General features: G+C 37.0%; 1 protein-coding gene across 1 annotated transcript; it reads left to right on the top strand.

Annotated features, from left to right (window-relative positions):
• Positions 1 to 65: 65 nt before the first annotated feature.
• Positions 66 to 15,048, top strand: LOC115929536 (DNA-directed RNA polymerases I and III subunit RPAC1-like). Its single transcript, XM_030998702.1, has 11 exons — positions 66 to 417; positions 4,502 to 4,573; positions 5,098 to 5,205; positions 5,677 to 5,809; positions 6,195 to 6,323; positions 8,804 to 8,853; positions 9,459 to 9,591; positions 10,226 to 10,345; positions 11,841 to 11,908; positions 12,861 to 12,909; positions 14,258 to 15,048. The coding sequence occupies exons 1-11, from the start codon at positions 358 to 360 to the stop codon at positions 14,386 to 14,388; spliced, it is 1,053 nt and encodes a 350-aa protein (XP_030854562.1). The 5' UTR covers positions 66 to 357; the 3' UTR covers positions 14,389 to 15,048.
• The last annotated feature ends 1,438 nt before the right edge of the window (positions 15,049 to 16,486 follow it).

The following is a 16,486-nucleotide window of genomic DNA, read 5'->3' as shown; positions in this document are numbered from 1 at the left end:
TCAGATAGATGTTCTAAAAACCGCATCATATTGAGATGGGAGCTGATTAACCTCTATGATAAAATGGACTCTTCCAATTAACTTAAAGTGCGATCGATATGCACTAGTTTTCGCGCATTCGCCCTCAATTTGCACTGTACTATGTAAGAGTGCAGCCATAACGGGCCCGCTACCTTTCGATGGCCGCTACTGGCCTAGTTAGCGCATTGCAGACGCTGCGGCACAGCCTCGAGGATGTTCAGCTAGTAGTTATCATGTATGCATGTGGCGGAGTGTCGTGCAGTACATATACAGTGCAAGTGCAGTGCTAATGCCTACCGGGTACATACAGTGGCCAGTTAAATCTGCGGAGGAGCCATGGCGCATGTTGAAGATATGAAAACACGTGTGCGACTGCTTGAACATGGAGTTGACAATGTAAGGATATGAATTTATGAGATATTGAATTATGGTAGACTATAGACTTAAAGTATAAATCAGACTTAGACTCAGTTAATGTGTACGTTGAAATAATGAATGATTGCATTGTCTAAGGGATTTAGAATTTAGACAGGTGGTTATCTGGCGCTAGTGTAGGCCTAGGCCCTAACTTTAGTACCGTATCCATTTTTTTTACCATTTTTTTTACCAGTTTAATATTGATTCTTAGCAAAGGAATTTTAGCCCAATTTTTTACTAATTTTAATCATGATCATATATTGCATTTTCCACCTGAATTTGGATCACATCCGACATCGGAAAGCCTCCGTTTAGGGCTTCGATGTCGAAGTCGTCGCTCAGTACCGTCTTCGCGCTATAGCTCTGCACCTCAAACTGAAGCTATCAGTCTAAAATTATGCAAACATTGCGTATGCTTTATGGTATTATGCACATGCACGATACCATAAACTATACGAGAAGCTTGCATAATTTTAGACTGATAGCTTCAGTTTGAGTTGCAAAGCTATAGCGCGGAGACGGTACTGATCGACGACGCCGACATCGAAGCCCTAAACGGAGGCTTCCCGATGTCGGATGTGATCCAAATTCAGGTGGAAAATGCAATATATGATTATGATTAAAATTAGTAAAAAATTGGGCTAAAATTCCTTTGCTAAGAATGGATATGAAACTGCTAAAAAAATGGATACGGAACTACACTAGTATACAAATAACGCACGGCCCAGAGTGCAATAGCGGTGAATGCAGTACGCGCGAGGTTTCTTTAGATTGGTGCCGCTCTGTGCAACGAGCCGCTTGCGGCGAGTTGACAGTGCGAACCATCTGAAGAAACCGAGCATTTACTGCATTTACGTTTTGCACAACAGGGTCAAGTGCGTTATTTGTTTTATAAAATAGGCTCGACACAAATAAGATAAGATTAAGAGTTAGATTCTAAGACCTTGCAGGCTTGCTATACAGTATACTAAAGATCTACTTACCAAAACGTTCACGGGATTTCCACTTGCCTTGAGTAATAAAATCCATAGTCTAAAGTTAGAACTTGTTGAATCAGACAGTGAAACAGCTGAAATTGGCATGCCCTGAAATTCCTGGCTGCGATCATTATAAAATCCAAAAGTCAAAACAGGCCAAAAGTCAAAACAGGCAAAACAACGCATTTACAGTTTGAACGTAGATCACAGATAGAATATGTACAGTGGAGTTAGACAATCAGTTATTATAAATATTCACATTACATCCGTGGAAATGGAACACCTTCTGGATGCTATGCTGCTGAATCTGGGATTGGGAAGAACTGAATTCGACAGATGTAGGCCTAGAGTTATCGCCGCCGTATGCCACGGTTTCTTGGCTAGAGCTGAATGAAGAACTGATGATACTAGTACTGGTAGTAGTAGAAGAAGCTGAAGGAGCAATAGAAGTTGAAGAAGTAGCATAGGCAGTAGAAGAAGATGAAGAAGAAGAAGTGTTAGACTCAGCCTCAGGTCCAGAGACAGAGTACAGATGATTTGCAAGCATGCCGCTCATCTGTCTCTTTCTACTGTCGCTTGTCCTGCTATAATGGCGGAGACTGGTCTCACTCTTGTGTCCACTTATGGACATAATGTCCCTACCTTGGACACCAGCAGTGTCGAGAGTATTGATTGTAGTCGCACGCAGGGAATGGTTTGTGTAAACTTGGCTACACCCAGCATTACGAGATATTGACTTGAGCTTGTTTCCGATGGTGTTTACTCCAAGTGGGCTATCGCAGTACCAACAAGATCCATCCTTAGGAGCTGCTTGTTTGGGCCTTTGCCAGAGCCAGATGCACTTTGCGTTCAGTCTACTGACGTAAGTCTGGAATGCTCTCAAGGGACATGAATTACTATTCGGAATCTCATACATCCGGCCACTGTTTGACACTTCATCCTGCCCTTCTCTGTTGTTCTTGGTGAGACAGTCTTTCTTCTTCATGTAAGAAAGGCCACTGTCGACGTCTGTCTCAATCGTGAAATCACCTGGCTTCATCTCACGAATGTTCTCCCTACCACGGTTACAAAAAAAAGTCATGATATCGACGAAAACCTTATTTTGCAACCCTTTCGGTGTTGTCATGTCAAGTTCCTCAGAGTTCTGCATTGTTTGCATGTCCGTTGAGGTGATCACGGGTTTATGCTCGACGAAACCTTTTCCTTGCTTCTTCAAACTCACCATTACGGCCTTAAACATGCGATTTGATTGAGGAAATTTCACTTTGTCTGTAATATCCCAGTCGGATTCGTCCATATAATGTCGTTGAACTCCGTATCTAAGAGCCTGCATAGTTCTTTTTTTGTAACTTGTCCCATCCTCTTTTCGAACCCCGGCGTAAAACTTGGTCAGAAAGGAATCAAGATCAGACGGAACGTCCAGTCCGGTCTCTAAATTCGTGTTCGAATAGGCTGCAAATCCTAGTAATTTGTCTCTAGCGAATTTCAAACTCTTCTTTGTGTTGCCACTATCCATCTGGCCCACCAGGTCAGCGAGTTCTTCGTCCGTGGGGACATGAAACGACTTATTACCGGCGGTAGTCGCCATTTTCGCGATTTCAGCTAGGCCTACAACAAACAAGGGTACGTACGCTTTCAAATTTATGGAAAATTTGTTTTCAAATCTCCCGCTTTAGCGCGCATAGTTAAGTACGCGTACGCTGGAGCTACAATATTAGCTACGCGTAGCCTACAATAATTGCAATGCAACTCGAGGGAGCGCGTACTACACGTACGCGCGCGCACTGGATCTCCATGGTCACGCGTACGCACCGTGCAATATAACTTTTTACTGCGCTTTTTCTGCACTCATTTCTGCAAAATCGTGCTTGCATCAAAATTTTTTCAATGTCATGTGACGCGTATTGACCAATCACGATGCTTAAAATACTAGAGCCATTTTATAACGCCGGTTATCTCATCAAATAGGTCTAACAGTTAGATCTAGAGGTCTAACAGTTAGATCTAGAGGTCTAACAGTTAGATCTAGACCTAGGTCTAGATCTAGATCTAGATCTAAGCCCTCAATTAATAATGTAAGATAAAAAACTAAGAAAAAGAGAACCCCAAAACAGGTCCATGGAATCGATGGATGATGAAAGAGAAGACCAACGCCTTGTTTCTTGCCAACGGTCACTGCTTAGGCATGGTTTGCTATTTATATAGAGGGCGCAGTAACTATAATATATTAACAGTAACTTTGTATGCAGTGCAGTGGGGCTTTAAAAACTCTTATTTTCACAGAAAAACGGTTGGGGAAAATTCAAAATTGGTTGGAAGAATTGACTTCCACTCCAATTTACTTCCTCTCCCTGTCGGATCCGTAGTTCATCCTCGAATGGATTGAAGATCAACGGCTTCTTGCAGCTATGATGATCTGCGAAGAGTGAGGGACGGAGTGTAATTAGTGGACATCAGGACATCGAGGAAGAAGAAGCATCATGACGATGTCGTCGGAAGGAGCACCATGAGAAGGAGTATAGCATCACGTGATACTCCTACTCCTAGTCCTACTTTGATCGCAGCCACTTAGTTGTACAACAAGACCTCAAAATTTGTATGGACTTTCTCCTGGGCAGTTTGCTTCATCCAGGCAGGAATAGACTACAAGAAGACATCTGTAGATTGGGTAAATTACACTTGCGATCTCTTCAAGAAGTTCGTCGACACCTAATACAACGTAGAAAACCCAGTCCAACTTAAAGGGGAAGTCGAGGTAGACGAGTCCCTCCCTCTTTGGGCGACGCTGCAATACCATTGTGGGGACGGGTTGAAGGATGTGAAAGTGTGGATCGTCAGGCTTGTGGAACGGGCTATGAACAAGCTCGTCCTGTATCCGGTCGATGACAGGACGGAGAAGACACTCCTCTCCATCATCAAGTGCCACATCGTTCGACGATCTATTCAGACGGATGGAGTGGGTAACAGTCCAAATGATAACAGGTACCGCCACTTCTACGTAGTCCACAAGTACCAGTTTAAGGCGGTGTTCACTGTACCACAAATTCATACCACCTCTACATTTGTTTCTTATTTCTCAAACAAAGGTTCACAGTTCAAGTTTTCCTGGAAACTATGTTGGAAGTGATGATTCTTGGAGCATGGACAAATTTACTAAGGTAAGTTTGATCTAACTTAAACCAAGGAGATGCACACTTTAATGGCACATTGTTATGAATGAATATTAATGATCTTGCTCTACTTTAGGATTAATATAGTGAAACCTGTATAAAGACCACTAGAGGGAGACAGCAAAAGTGGTCTGTGCAAGTTTGTATGATGCACATTCTAATCTGAAACACAGTTCAAGGGAAACAAACAAATTGTGGTCTTTCTAGACACGTGGTCGCTTCTCACTACAACAGGTTTGACTATTAATTTCAATATCAAAATGCAACATGATTTTACTTCTTTAGCAGGATATACTACACTGACAGTGCCTGAAATCAATTACATTTCTGACTAACTTGGGGTAACAGTGAGAAGTACCTAGTGAGAAGGAAAAAAACTTAAATCTAATAATAGTTTCTCTCCCTCCCTCTCTGTTGTGCGATGACCCAGCCAGTATGTCCATTATATAGCACTTGCTTTCATATTAAACTGGTAATTTGTATTTGTTTTTGATATTTTTATTCGCTTGCAGAACTTTCGAATCGATGTGATTAGTCTGACTCATTCGGAGCTTGAATTTGACATGGTAGGAGTGGATCCAGCAGTAGCTAATGCATTCAGGAGGATTTTGCTTGCAGAGGTATGACAAATCACCTTATTAATTGTAATTTGATACTTTGATCACTTAATTATGATAGATAAGATTGCTTTGGAATGATATATTCCAGAAAGAAAGATGTAACTTGAAGTGATTTATGAATACAATATATGAAGAAGAAAAAAAAGTAAAGAAAAGAACAAGGAAAGGATTAGATAAAAAGTAAGAAAAATAAAGAAAGAAATAATATAAATGATGATTGTGTACTGTAATGTATAATGTAGTCTGCATCGATCTTGAGTGCTCAAAATATTATATATATATATATATATATATATATATATATATATATATATTTGATTTGTCTCCACAAATGATCACTTTCCAGTGAGAAAAAGAAGTGCTTACTAACTTAAACATCAAAACCTCTCTATGAGGGAATTTTATGTCATTCACATCTCTGTAACAGTTTTAACTTTACTACCCCAAATGTTCATATTGTCTTTATTTTAGGTACCAACAATGGCAATTGAGAAGGTCTCCATCTTTAATAATACATCCATCATACAAGATGAAATTCTAGCTCACAGATTAGGACTTATTCCTATCAAAGCTGATCCGAGAATCTTTGAGTACAGAGAGGAAGGTAAGTTTATTGCCAGATGCAGCGTAAACTTAAAAGTGCATTGATTTAAAGTTTTAAACAAAGAAAACTAGTCACAACTTGTTAACATGCTCACACTTAAAAAAAAAGGAATTCAAACATATTTTGTTATTACAGGTCAAAGTACTCAAGATTTTTGAAGGTGTTTTGATTCCATATAAATACAATTTAGTGGATACACATTCACACTTTACTACAGGTAGTCCAAATAGAGCATCTATGAAGAAGTAATTTTACACTGGTTCAAAGGTTTTGAAAAATCTGATAGTTGGGACCAGGGTACTAACCAATGTTCTGCTAGCCCAAATTTGACTTACCTCTGTCAATCAGGGTGGTCCTAATACTGCATATGGAATATTCTTTTTAGTCAATACAGGTGATGAAACGGGAACTGGAGAAGACACGATTGAATTCCAACTGAAAGTGAAATGTACCAAGAACCCAAATGCTTCTAAAGATGCCACCGACCCTGATGAACTCTATAAGAATGCCAAAGGTGAGCTAATCTCATCCTCAGATCAGGATTAGGATCAGATTTATTGTGCAGATTTACAGTAATAAGGATGTTGATAACAATATTGATTGACAATCTTGATGATGACAACAATCTGCGAATGATGATATTGTATACCTAGATGCCAAGCTTTCATGTTATATGATATTGTATCGATTTGGAAATATTGGGGTGATACGGTCAAACCTGTGTTTAATAGTGGCCACCTCTCTACAAAGGCCACTTGTCTAAAGTGGTCACCTTTATTTTCTCCCTCGAAGAAGAGTGTTATAGAACCTGTATAGAAAGACCGCCTGTCTACAGTGGCCAGTTTTCCTGTTTTTCTCAGGTGGCATTAATTGACTGGTATGACTGTAGTTGGCTTTCACCAATTATTAAGAATAGGGAGCTGAATTACATTCAGAGTGACTGTCGCTATTAAAGATAAAGTTGAGTTCTGGTCATGTGATCGCATTGGGAAAGAAACGAATTATTCAGAAAAGGTTGATCATCTAGCCTATAAGTATTGGTGTGTACTGCAAGGTTCTTGAATCATCAAAATGATAAAGATTTTGGCCCAGTCTTGGTAAAGTTACAAGCACTGTACACAGAAAGATGTATATGGGACTACATGAACGTGTGGCATAAAAATCTGTCCCAATTTTTATGATGTTACATGCCATATTAAGAATATTTGGAGACATTTGAAGAGCCATGCTTTTCAGGGAACATTTTTATGCCTCTGTTACGAAGTAGCCGGAGGCATTATGTTTTCGGGTTGTCCGTCCACGTACGTACGTCTGTAGGTACGTCTGTACGTACGTACGTCCCGTTCTTGTGATCGCGTTATCTGAAGAACCGATCGATGGATTCCTGCCAAGCTTTGGTCATGTATGTATCTTGCAGAGCCGATGAACTGATTAGATTTTGGGGTCACGAGGTCAAAGGTCAAAGGTCACAGGGCTCATTAGGTATGCAAAAACAGCTCGTGATCGCGTTATCTGAAGAACCGATTGATGGATTCCTGCCAAACTTTGGTCATGTATGTATCTTGCAGAGCCAATGAACTGATTAGATTTTAGGGTCATGAGGTTAAAGGTCAAAGGTCACAGGGCTCATTATGTATGCATAAACAGCTTGTGATCGCGTTATCTCAAGAACCGATTGATGGATTGCTGCCAAACTTAGGTCATGTATGTTACTTGCAGAGCCGATGAACTGATTAGATTTAGTGGTCATGAGGTCAAAGGTCAAAGGCCACAGCACACATTATGTATGCAATAACAGCTTGTGATCGCGTTATCTGAAGAACCGATTGATGGATTCCTGCCAAACTTTGGTCATGTATGTATCTTGCAGAGCCAATGAACTGATTAGATTTTGGGGTCATGAGGTTAAAGGTCAAAGGTCACAGGGCTCATTATGTATGCATAAACAGCTTGTGATCGCGTTATCTCAAGAACCGATTGATGGATTGCTGCCAAACTTAGGTCATGTATGTATCTTGCAGAGCCGATGAACTGATTAGATTTAGTGGTCATGAGGTCAAAGGTCAAAGGCCACAGCACACATTATGTATGCAATAACAGCTTGTGATCGCGTTATCTGAAGAACCGATTGATGGATTCCTGCCAAAATTAGGTCATGTATGTTACTTGCAGAGCCAATGAACTGAGTAGATTCTTGGTTCATAAGGTCAAAGGTCAAAGATCATGGGCTCATTATGTATGCAAAAATAGCTTGTGAACGCATTCTCATTAGAACTGACAGATGGATTACTATTTCACTCAGGACATCTTGCAGAGCCAATGAACTGAGTAGATTTTAGGGTCATGAGGTCAAAGATCAAAGGGTCATATATATGTATATGAGAAATTGCTTGTAATCACGATATTCTGAGAACCTGTCAATGGATTACAATTGAACTTGAATCCGAAAAATTTCTTCTGTTTTGGTTTGTAAAATTGCTCTATGACGGAGGCATCATTTTCGACTGCGCGCAGTCGAATTCCATCTAGTTTATCTGATGTTCTTCCACACTTGCATAATACAATGATAACGCTCACAAATTATTTTTCACCTCTTCCCAGAACTTAACCTTCTCTTTAAGTGCATTCTTTGAAAACCCCACACAGTATTTCTTATGTCTGTTGTGTCGTATGATGAATGCTAGAGAAAAGAATGAATTCCATTCACTGTGGATATCCAATGTGACATGTTTATCTAAATGATGTGACACAATTTTACCCCATGAACATTGCACATTTTGCAAAATATACTTCATTACTGATGTGCGATATCTGAATATTGTTCCTTTAATGATTTCAATTTAATTGCGGCATTGTAGACAGCATGAGGCATCATCCTGATGAAATTAATATTATTTATTTGGCAAAGACAAAATCAAGAAAACAGTTAATACATAAACGACAGTTTTAGTGATAGTAGTTAAATCTTTAAAACTTTTTTTGTGTGTTTTACAGTAACAACTGAACATTTCAAGTGGATTCCTTTAGAAAACCAAGAGGAGACGGTAAGCTTTGATTTCATGTATTCCTTGTTAAACTCAGACCAATGTGAACCTAATTAATTAATTTTTTGTTGTTGTTGCATTCTATGAAAACCCCACACAGTCTTTCTTATGTCTGTTGTGTCGTATGATGAATGCTAGAGAAAAGAATGCATTCCATTCACTGTGGATATCCAATGTGACATGTCTATCTCAATGATGTGACACAATTTCACCCCATGAACACTGCCAGTTTCATTTAAATAAGAATACACACAATTTTGTTTAATGATATCTGACTATCATGGTGTGTACATGTTTGTTGCTAGTCTTTCATTTTAGTACGCCAATAAATGGGACATTGGTTAAAGGGCTATCCAGCTTCTAAAAATTCTATCCATTCACAAGTCATCTTTTAAAAGATATTTGAAAGTTAATGGACTTATTGCTTATAGAATTAGACCTTAGGATAAAAGCACAAAGACATGTTGAAAGGAAATTAAACTTGTTCTATGATCATAAAGTGGGGTTAGTTTCTCTTAGGGATGATTTTTAAATTGAGAAAAAAACAATGATTTTAGCAGTTCAAATATATACTTTGATATCCTTCTTTGTTCTTCTTTTTTCAGTATGGACCTAAAGCTTTTGCACCTGTCAACAAGGACATCCTGATAGCCAAGCTAAGACCGGGCCAGGAGATTGACCTTAAGATGCATTGTGTGAAAGGCATTGGTAAAGACCATGCCAAGTTCTCTCCAGTTGGTAAGCTCTCAACTCAACTTGTTTACTCCTTTAGAATAAAGACCATTTATTGCAGATCATATCACTCATTTTTTGTGGAAAAATGATATTAGAATTTTGTGGATGACTGATATTACAATTATTACCAGTTTTGTAACTGATACTCTGAGTATGCTAGACAGTTGACCGATAATTTCTCTACAACATTTACTCCAGGCTTTATTTCATGAAACTACAAAGTTCAGTTAGGCGTTAGGATTTTGGTGTAGGAATTTGACTCCAGAGCGATTGTCTTTGGAGCATGAAATTTTACAAAATCTACTTTATCAACATAGAGTGCACCCCTGTAACCCTGTATTTTATTCTTGTGTGTAATTATTTTTTTCCTCAAATAAATTTCATGTGTAGACCTACAATGAAAGGAAAGGCTGTGCGTAAAATAATTTCATATCTCCTGATTCACAGATGCAAGGATAATTTATAATCATTTGTTTATTAATTGATTTGAAAAGAAAAGAAGTTATTATAATTTGTTGCTCTGACCTTCAGAAACACTTCCCCCCCCCAAAAAAAAAATCATGCATAGGAGTATTTAAAAATTACACCTTAAACAGGAGCTAACCCCATTGTTCTTCCCTTGCACCTGTCGTTATAGCTACTGCCTCATACCGTCTTATGCCAGAGATCATTTTGAATGAGGATATCACAGGAGAAAGAGCTAAGAAACTTCAACAGTGTTTTTCTTCTGGAGTGATTGATGTTGAAAAAAGAAATGGTAAGAAAATAAGTAAGATGATTTAAACAGTAATGACGTCAGTGATGCTGATATATTTTACTTTCTAATGCTGATGTACTTTGTATGTTAGATGTTGATTCTATGAAGAGATGAAGAAATGCTACTGCACATTTTAATTATTGATATTGTAAATGAAAACTATGTTTAAAGATGAAGTTGAGTTCTGGTCATGCGATTGCATTGTAAAAGAAACGGTGTGGAACTGACCAGAAAAGGTTGATCATCGAGCATATAAGAATTTGTGTGTATTGCAAGGTTCTGGAATCATCAAAATGATATGAAATTTGGCCAAGTCTTGGTAAATTTACAAACACTTGCACAGAAAGATGTATATGGGACTACACGAACACGTGGCGTAAAAAGCCGGCCCCCCGATTTTTACGATGTTACATGCATACCGTATTTGCCGGCGTAAAGGCCGCACCGCCGTATAGGCCGCACCCCCAACTTTGACATTTCGTAGAGGAAAAAAAAAACTACAACAAAAAAAAAAAAAAAAAAAAAAAAGAGAAAAAAAAATGGACCAAACAAAATGATCGTAATTTTCTTGTAGAACACTCTTTTTTTTTTTACAAACTATACCAAATTCATCGATATTCTTATAAATCAACAAGAAGTTAACCTCAAAAATGATCATAATTTAGCAGATCATCATCGACTTTTAAGCTAGTACTGTATTGTACGCAGATTTGGTATCCTACAATACCCCTTCCTCGATGTGCGGTGTAATCCGAAATAGCATTTTTCGACCTGCGCAGTTGCGTTGCGCGGCAGCTAGCTCCGTAAGTAACGGCCTGTCCCTTTGTTTACTTTTTGGCGATGCAATGGTATGGACTTAGATCTAGATCTATCGGCAGATTTTATTAGAAAAATAAGTTTTTTCGTCTTCATGTCAACTATGCAACATAAACTTGTCGGTAAGTTGTGTGGAGTTATTCTAGAATTGTCCTGTACCGTTGTCTAGTCATGCTACCGTTCCTATAGTCCCATACGTGCAAATGGATGTGATGTTTTGACCGCTGAATTTTGTTGTTGTTGCGTATACACCGCACCCCGACTTTTTGATTTTTTCTCACCCGAAAATACTGCGGCCTTTACGCCGGAAAATACGGTATTTAGAATATGAAGGCAATTGAAGAGCCATGCTTTTCAGGGAACATGTCTTAACTGATGTTCTTCCACACTTGCATAATAAGAATGAGTAATGCTCACAAATTATTTTTCACCTCTTCCCAGAACTCAACCTTCTCTTTAAAATTCAATGTTTTTTTATGAACTACAAAATTGAATGTAAATGCAAAAGTAATTGAAGCTTTGAAAGCCATGGGCAAAAATTACACTGCAGCTCATAGTGTTATGTTAAATAGTATTTGAGGTTGATTTTAAGCAAGAAATTCCATGAGTGCAAAAATTATTTAACAAATTCCCAATTAAAGGGTAATACATTAAGTTTGTTATTCTGTCTTCATACCAGGTGTACCCGTAGCGGTGGTAGCTTGTCCTAGGAGAGATACATGCGGCAGAGAAGTCTTCTCGCATGATGTAAGTATAGTCTTCCCTCACGTACATCAAAGTGTATACCCTTTCAGTGAGTGATTTACCACAGAACTAACCCATGTTGACAATGATTCCTATATGTTTGACATCACCCTCATCACTCTTGATGGTGAAAATGTCACTGTGAGAAGAGCAAGTCATCCAATAAGAGGTTATAGGTTAGAATTTGTCATATTGATAATGCCTGTGATTAGCACATTTCCTAATATAAACAGTTGTCTCTGTATAATGATGATGAATAAACTTTTCAGAAGAAGAAATTTCAAGTTAGTAACTGGAGTTCATTTTTGAAATAGAAAACAGAATATTGCCATTTAGGAAGGGTAGTGTGAGATAACAAAGCAAATAGTTACGAAGCCCAGCATTAAGTGCATTCTATGAAAACCCCACACAGTCTTTCTTATGTCTGCTGTGTCGTATGATGAATGCTAGAGAAAAGAATGAATTCCATTCACTGTGGATATCCAATGTGACATGTTTATCTAAATGATGTGGCACAATTTCACCCCATGAACATTGCAAATTTTGCAAAATATACTTCATTACTGATGTGTGATATCTGAATATTGTTCCTTTGTTGCAGATTTGATTGAACCTTTTCTTGTCTTAAGTTTTTGTGTTTCATGTTTATGGCCCACTTGTTCTCTTTTGCAGACATGACTAGCTGTAACCCCCCTCCCTCTTCTCAAATTCATATATTTTAGTTATCCTAAAATCATGTATTGGTTAAAAAGCTTGAGGAGTTTCACTCTTAACTTTATTAAATGTGTTATTTTGTCTGAACATTTACTGCATGACATTCAGAAATCATGTTAAAAATGTTTTAAGAGTTTGAACATGCATATTTAAACTTTCAAGCTTTTCATTGTTTAAGAAAATTATTCTTACTTTTTCATTTTTTGTCATCAATGCTTTGTATTTTATCCCCTGAATTTAGGACCTCAAAGATTGTGTGAAGTTGAACAGAATACGAGATCATTTTATCTGTAAGTATCCCATGAATTTCATACCCCTTAGCTTTTGGCTCAGGAAAAATCCTCTAATAAGATCAAACAGTAAAATTAGAGATCAACATTTGTAGACAGCTATTACTACTAAGGTAAACAAATAATGATATTAGGAGCAGAGTAATGTATTATGATAATAAAGGGTAAAGAAGAAGAGATGTACCCATTTCTCATTTATTTAAAGTGCATTCTATGAAAACCCCACACAGTCTTGTCTATGTCTGTTGTGTCGTATGAAGAGTGCTAGAGAAAAGAATGAATTCTATTCACTGTGGATATCCAATGTGACATGTCTATCTCAATGATGTGACACAATTTCACCCCATGAACATTTGTATTTTGTCATATGGAAATTTGTCAATTTTGTTTTCATATACCATGAAACAGAGCTGCCAACCATTCCATTTTTGCCGGAATTACTCCGTTTTTTCCCCCCAATTACGGTATTACGTTTTTTCTTCATATAATACGGTTTTAAATTTTTTTAATTTTTAATTTTTTAAAAAATTTAAAAAAAATTTTTTTTTATAAAGAAGTATATATATATATATATATATTTTTTTACATACCGCACGTCAAACAACTGCCCTAAAATGGTGATTTGATCACAAATTCAATAGAAAACTAATTTTAAAACATACTTGAAGAGAAAAATATTCTCAACAAAAATGAAATGCCGATAATACCAAAATAACCACCAAAAAAATTACCTGCTTGTATGGAAAAAACAGCATGATGAATGAACATTTCTGCATTGGAAGTGTGTCGCGCGTGGTTGTAAGTTTCGTTTTCATGAATCCCTTTTTTATGCTTGAAATTCCTTTTTTTTGCCATCATGATTCCTTTTTTTGGTCGCACACGGTTGGCAGCTCTGCATAAAAGGGTCAAAGAAAAAAAAATCAAATATGAACAAGTTAGAAATGAAGAAGTGGTTATTTAAGTATTGATAAAATGTAATTTTTGTGTAATTTTGTTATCATTTCATATGTGTGATTCTAATATGTCTCCTACAAGTTCATGCATATACCTCAAGATATAAATTCTATGTTATATGTACCTTAAGTGGTCAACATCTTGAGGTCCTCTTACCACGATGTAGCAAAATTGAACCGTTCAACCTTACTTTTTGTACCCTCACATCTGTATTCTAGTATTTAGATTGTGTCATGGCCTTTCATTTTGTTTTACATGTATATTTTTATAGGGTAAGAAAGATTTTGTATTTGTTGTTCATCTTTGCAATCTTGATTTGAATGAAGCAGTTTTTTAAGGTTGGTTAGAAGAGGCAACCATTCTCAATCATGTTCTTTCCAATGTTATTTTTCAGTCTCTGTGGAGTCGACTGGAGCTCTTCGTCCAGAAGTCCTAGTCTCGGAGGCTATCAATATCTTAAAATCCAAGTGTAAGACATTTCAACAGGACCTTGACATGCTGGGCAACCAGAATACAGACACGTGAAGTTACTCGTGCCTTAATGAGAACATGAACTCAATGGAAGTAAAGAGACTCTATGGCCCAGCGTTTTTCAACCAACCACGAACCCCAAAATGTTATCTTCAATATGTTAAAAATATTATTTTGTGGTCAATGTACTAGATATATAAAATATATACCCCAAGGTGCCCCTGCAACCCGGTTGAAAGACGCTGATATAGCAAACCAAGGAAGCAGGGGATTAACTGGATGTTCCATCATTAATATTCTCCTGAAGAACTGTTGATTCTTGTTGTACTGCTTGCTTTCATTTTGTGCACAAAGCGAGTGTTTATAATAAGTTATCAAGCAGCACGTTACTCTTATGGAATATAAGGAAAGCCTGCTAGATCACAGTACTCTATGATCATGTTTTATGAGCAAAAACAGTGAAAAGGTCAACATTTCTAATCATGGAAAGAAGAGGAGAAATCCAAGTCGTCGTGAGTGCAGTGTTGCCATGCAAATTTGTGGAAATTCCTTCTTACAAAGCCAAGGAGAGCAGATTATTCATCAGTTTGTCAAGTTACACATGTTTGATCTGTTCCATTATGATTGAATCTATTTTAGAAATGCATGTTTCACTCTCTGTACTTACGGTTTTCAATGATTAAATTTTTATATAAATAGAAAACACACAATTCTTAGACTTTGTTTTGTCAAGTTTTCTTTTTAATTAAAGATAAAGTTGAGTTCTGGTAATGCGATTGCATTGTGAAAGAAAAGATTTGGAATGGATCAGAAAAAGTTGATCATGTAGCATGTAAGTATTGGTGTGTACTGCAAGGTTCTGGAGTCATCAAAATCATAATAAATTTGGCCCAGTCTTGGTAAAGTAACAAGCACTGTACACAGAAAGATGTATATGTATATGGTACTACACAAATGGTTTGGCAAATGACATTTATTTGTAATCTTGAATATTGTGAGAATTAATTTTCTTTTTTTAGCAGAACTCAAGTTTATCTTTAAGTAAGCCAAGAGAATGAAAGAATCTTAAGTTATCTAAGTAGTCCCAGACTCCCAACTCATGAATGTATTGTATGATCAAATTACGTTCATTAAATAATATTGACGATTCACCAAAGCATGTAATTTTTCTATTGGCAAAGTATGAGAGTTTGGGGTGAGGGAGAGGGAGAGAAAGAGAGGGGGAGGGGGGATTTGAAGGGGAGAGATATGAAACAGACGAGGTTTATAAAAAAAGGGAACTCTTTTACTTGTAATACACGTAATACCACAACAAAAAACAAGCGCAGTCTTCATTTTCTTAAGAACTTGACTGACTTTTTATTCTTGTTTGTATGCATTATACAAATGAAAACATGGCCACTTTGACATGGGGATACAGAGGTCTACTAGTAATTTTGCATGCACATAATCTTGCAAGTATATCATCAGTCAAAACAGTATGTCAACTAGTACTCGATATCTACCCAATTTCAAAGAAAACAAGAATACCTTCAATTTTTTTCTTCTTTTGTTCCAAAAATTTCACAGACTTGACACAGTAAAAAGCAAAGTATAACTACAGCATGTACATAAGAATCTCACCTTGCCACAACGGTGAGCTTGTTTCTTTTACAAATAAATAGAACGAAAATGTGGAAAGAAATGAAATACAGTGGTAACTTCCCTAAATCAGTACAAATAGTCTTTGGTTCTTTATTCTATCCTCTTTCACTCAAGAAATTGTATTTTTTATCTTCAAGTTTTGCTTTTTGTATTGATATAATGCTTACTTTTGTTTAACATTTTCCGATATCTGGTAAAAATGCAGTTTTAATCCAGTGTAGCCCAATCCAGCATATAAAAGTAATTAATTACAAGGATTCAACACAGATGTAAATCTATTTTGATACAAGTATGATTATTTTGTATGAATCAATTTGTGACCTTGACTATAAAAGCATTGCCCTTTTTAATACAAAAACTGCTGAATTACAGATTTCAGTTGAAAAATGAGGATGGTCTTGTGACTTCTCTGGAAATAAAACCATCATTTTTTAAAGTACTAATGATGGTAAATTATCAAAATTCATGATATATTTCAGCAGGGTTTTGAGAGTTCAATGCAAATCAA

Source organism: Strongylocentrotus purpuratus, unplaced genomic scaffold (assembly GCF_000002235.5).
Source record: "Strongylocentrotus purpuratus isolate Spur 01 unplaced genomic scaffold, Spur_5.0 spur5_scaffold_5, whole genome shotgun sequence".
NCBI lineage: Eukaryota > Metazoa > Echinodermata > Echinoidea > Camarodonta > Strongylocentrotidae > Strongylocentrotus > Strongylocentrotus purpuratus.
Note: the sequence above shows the minus strand (reverse complement) of the source record. Positions and strands in the feature narration are given on the sequence as shown.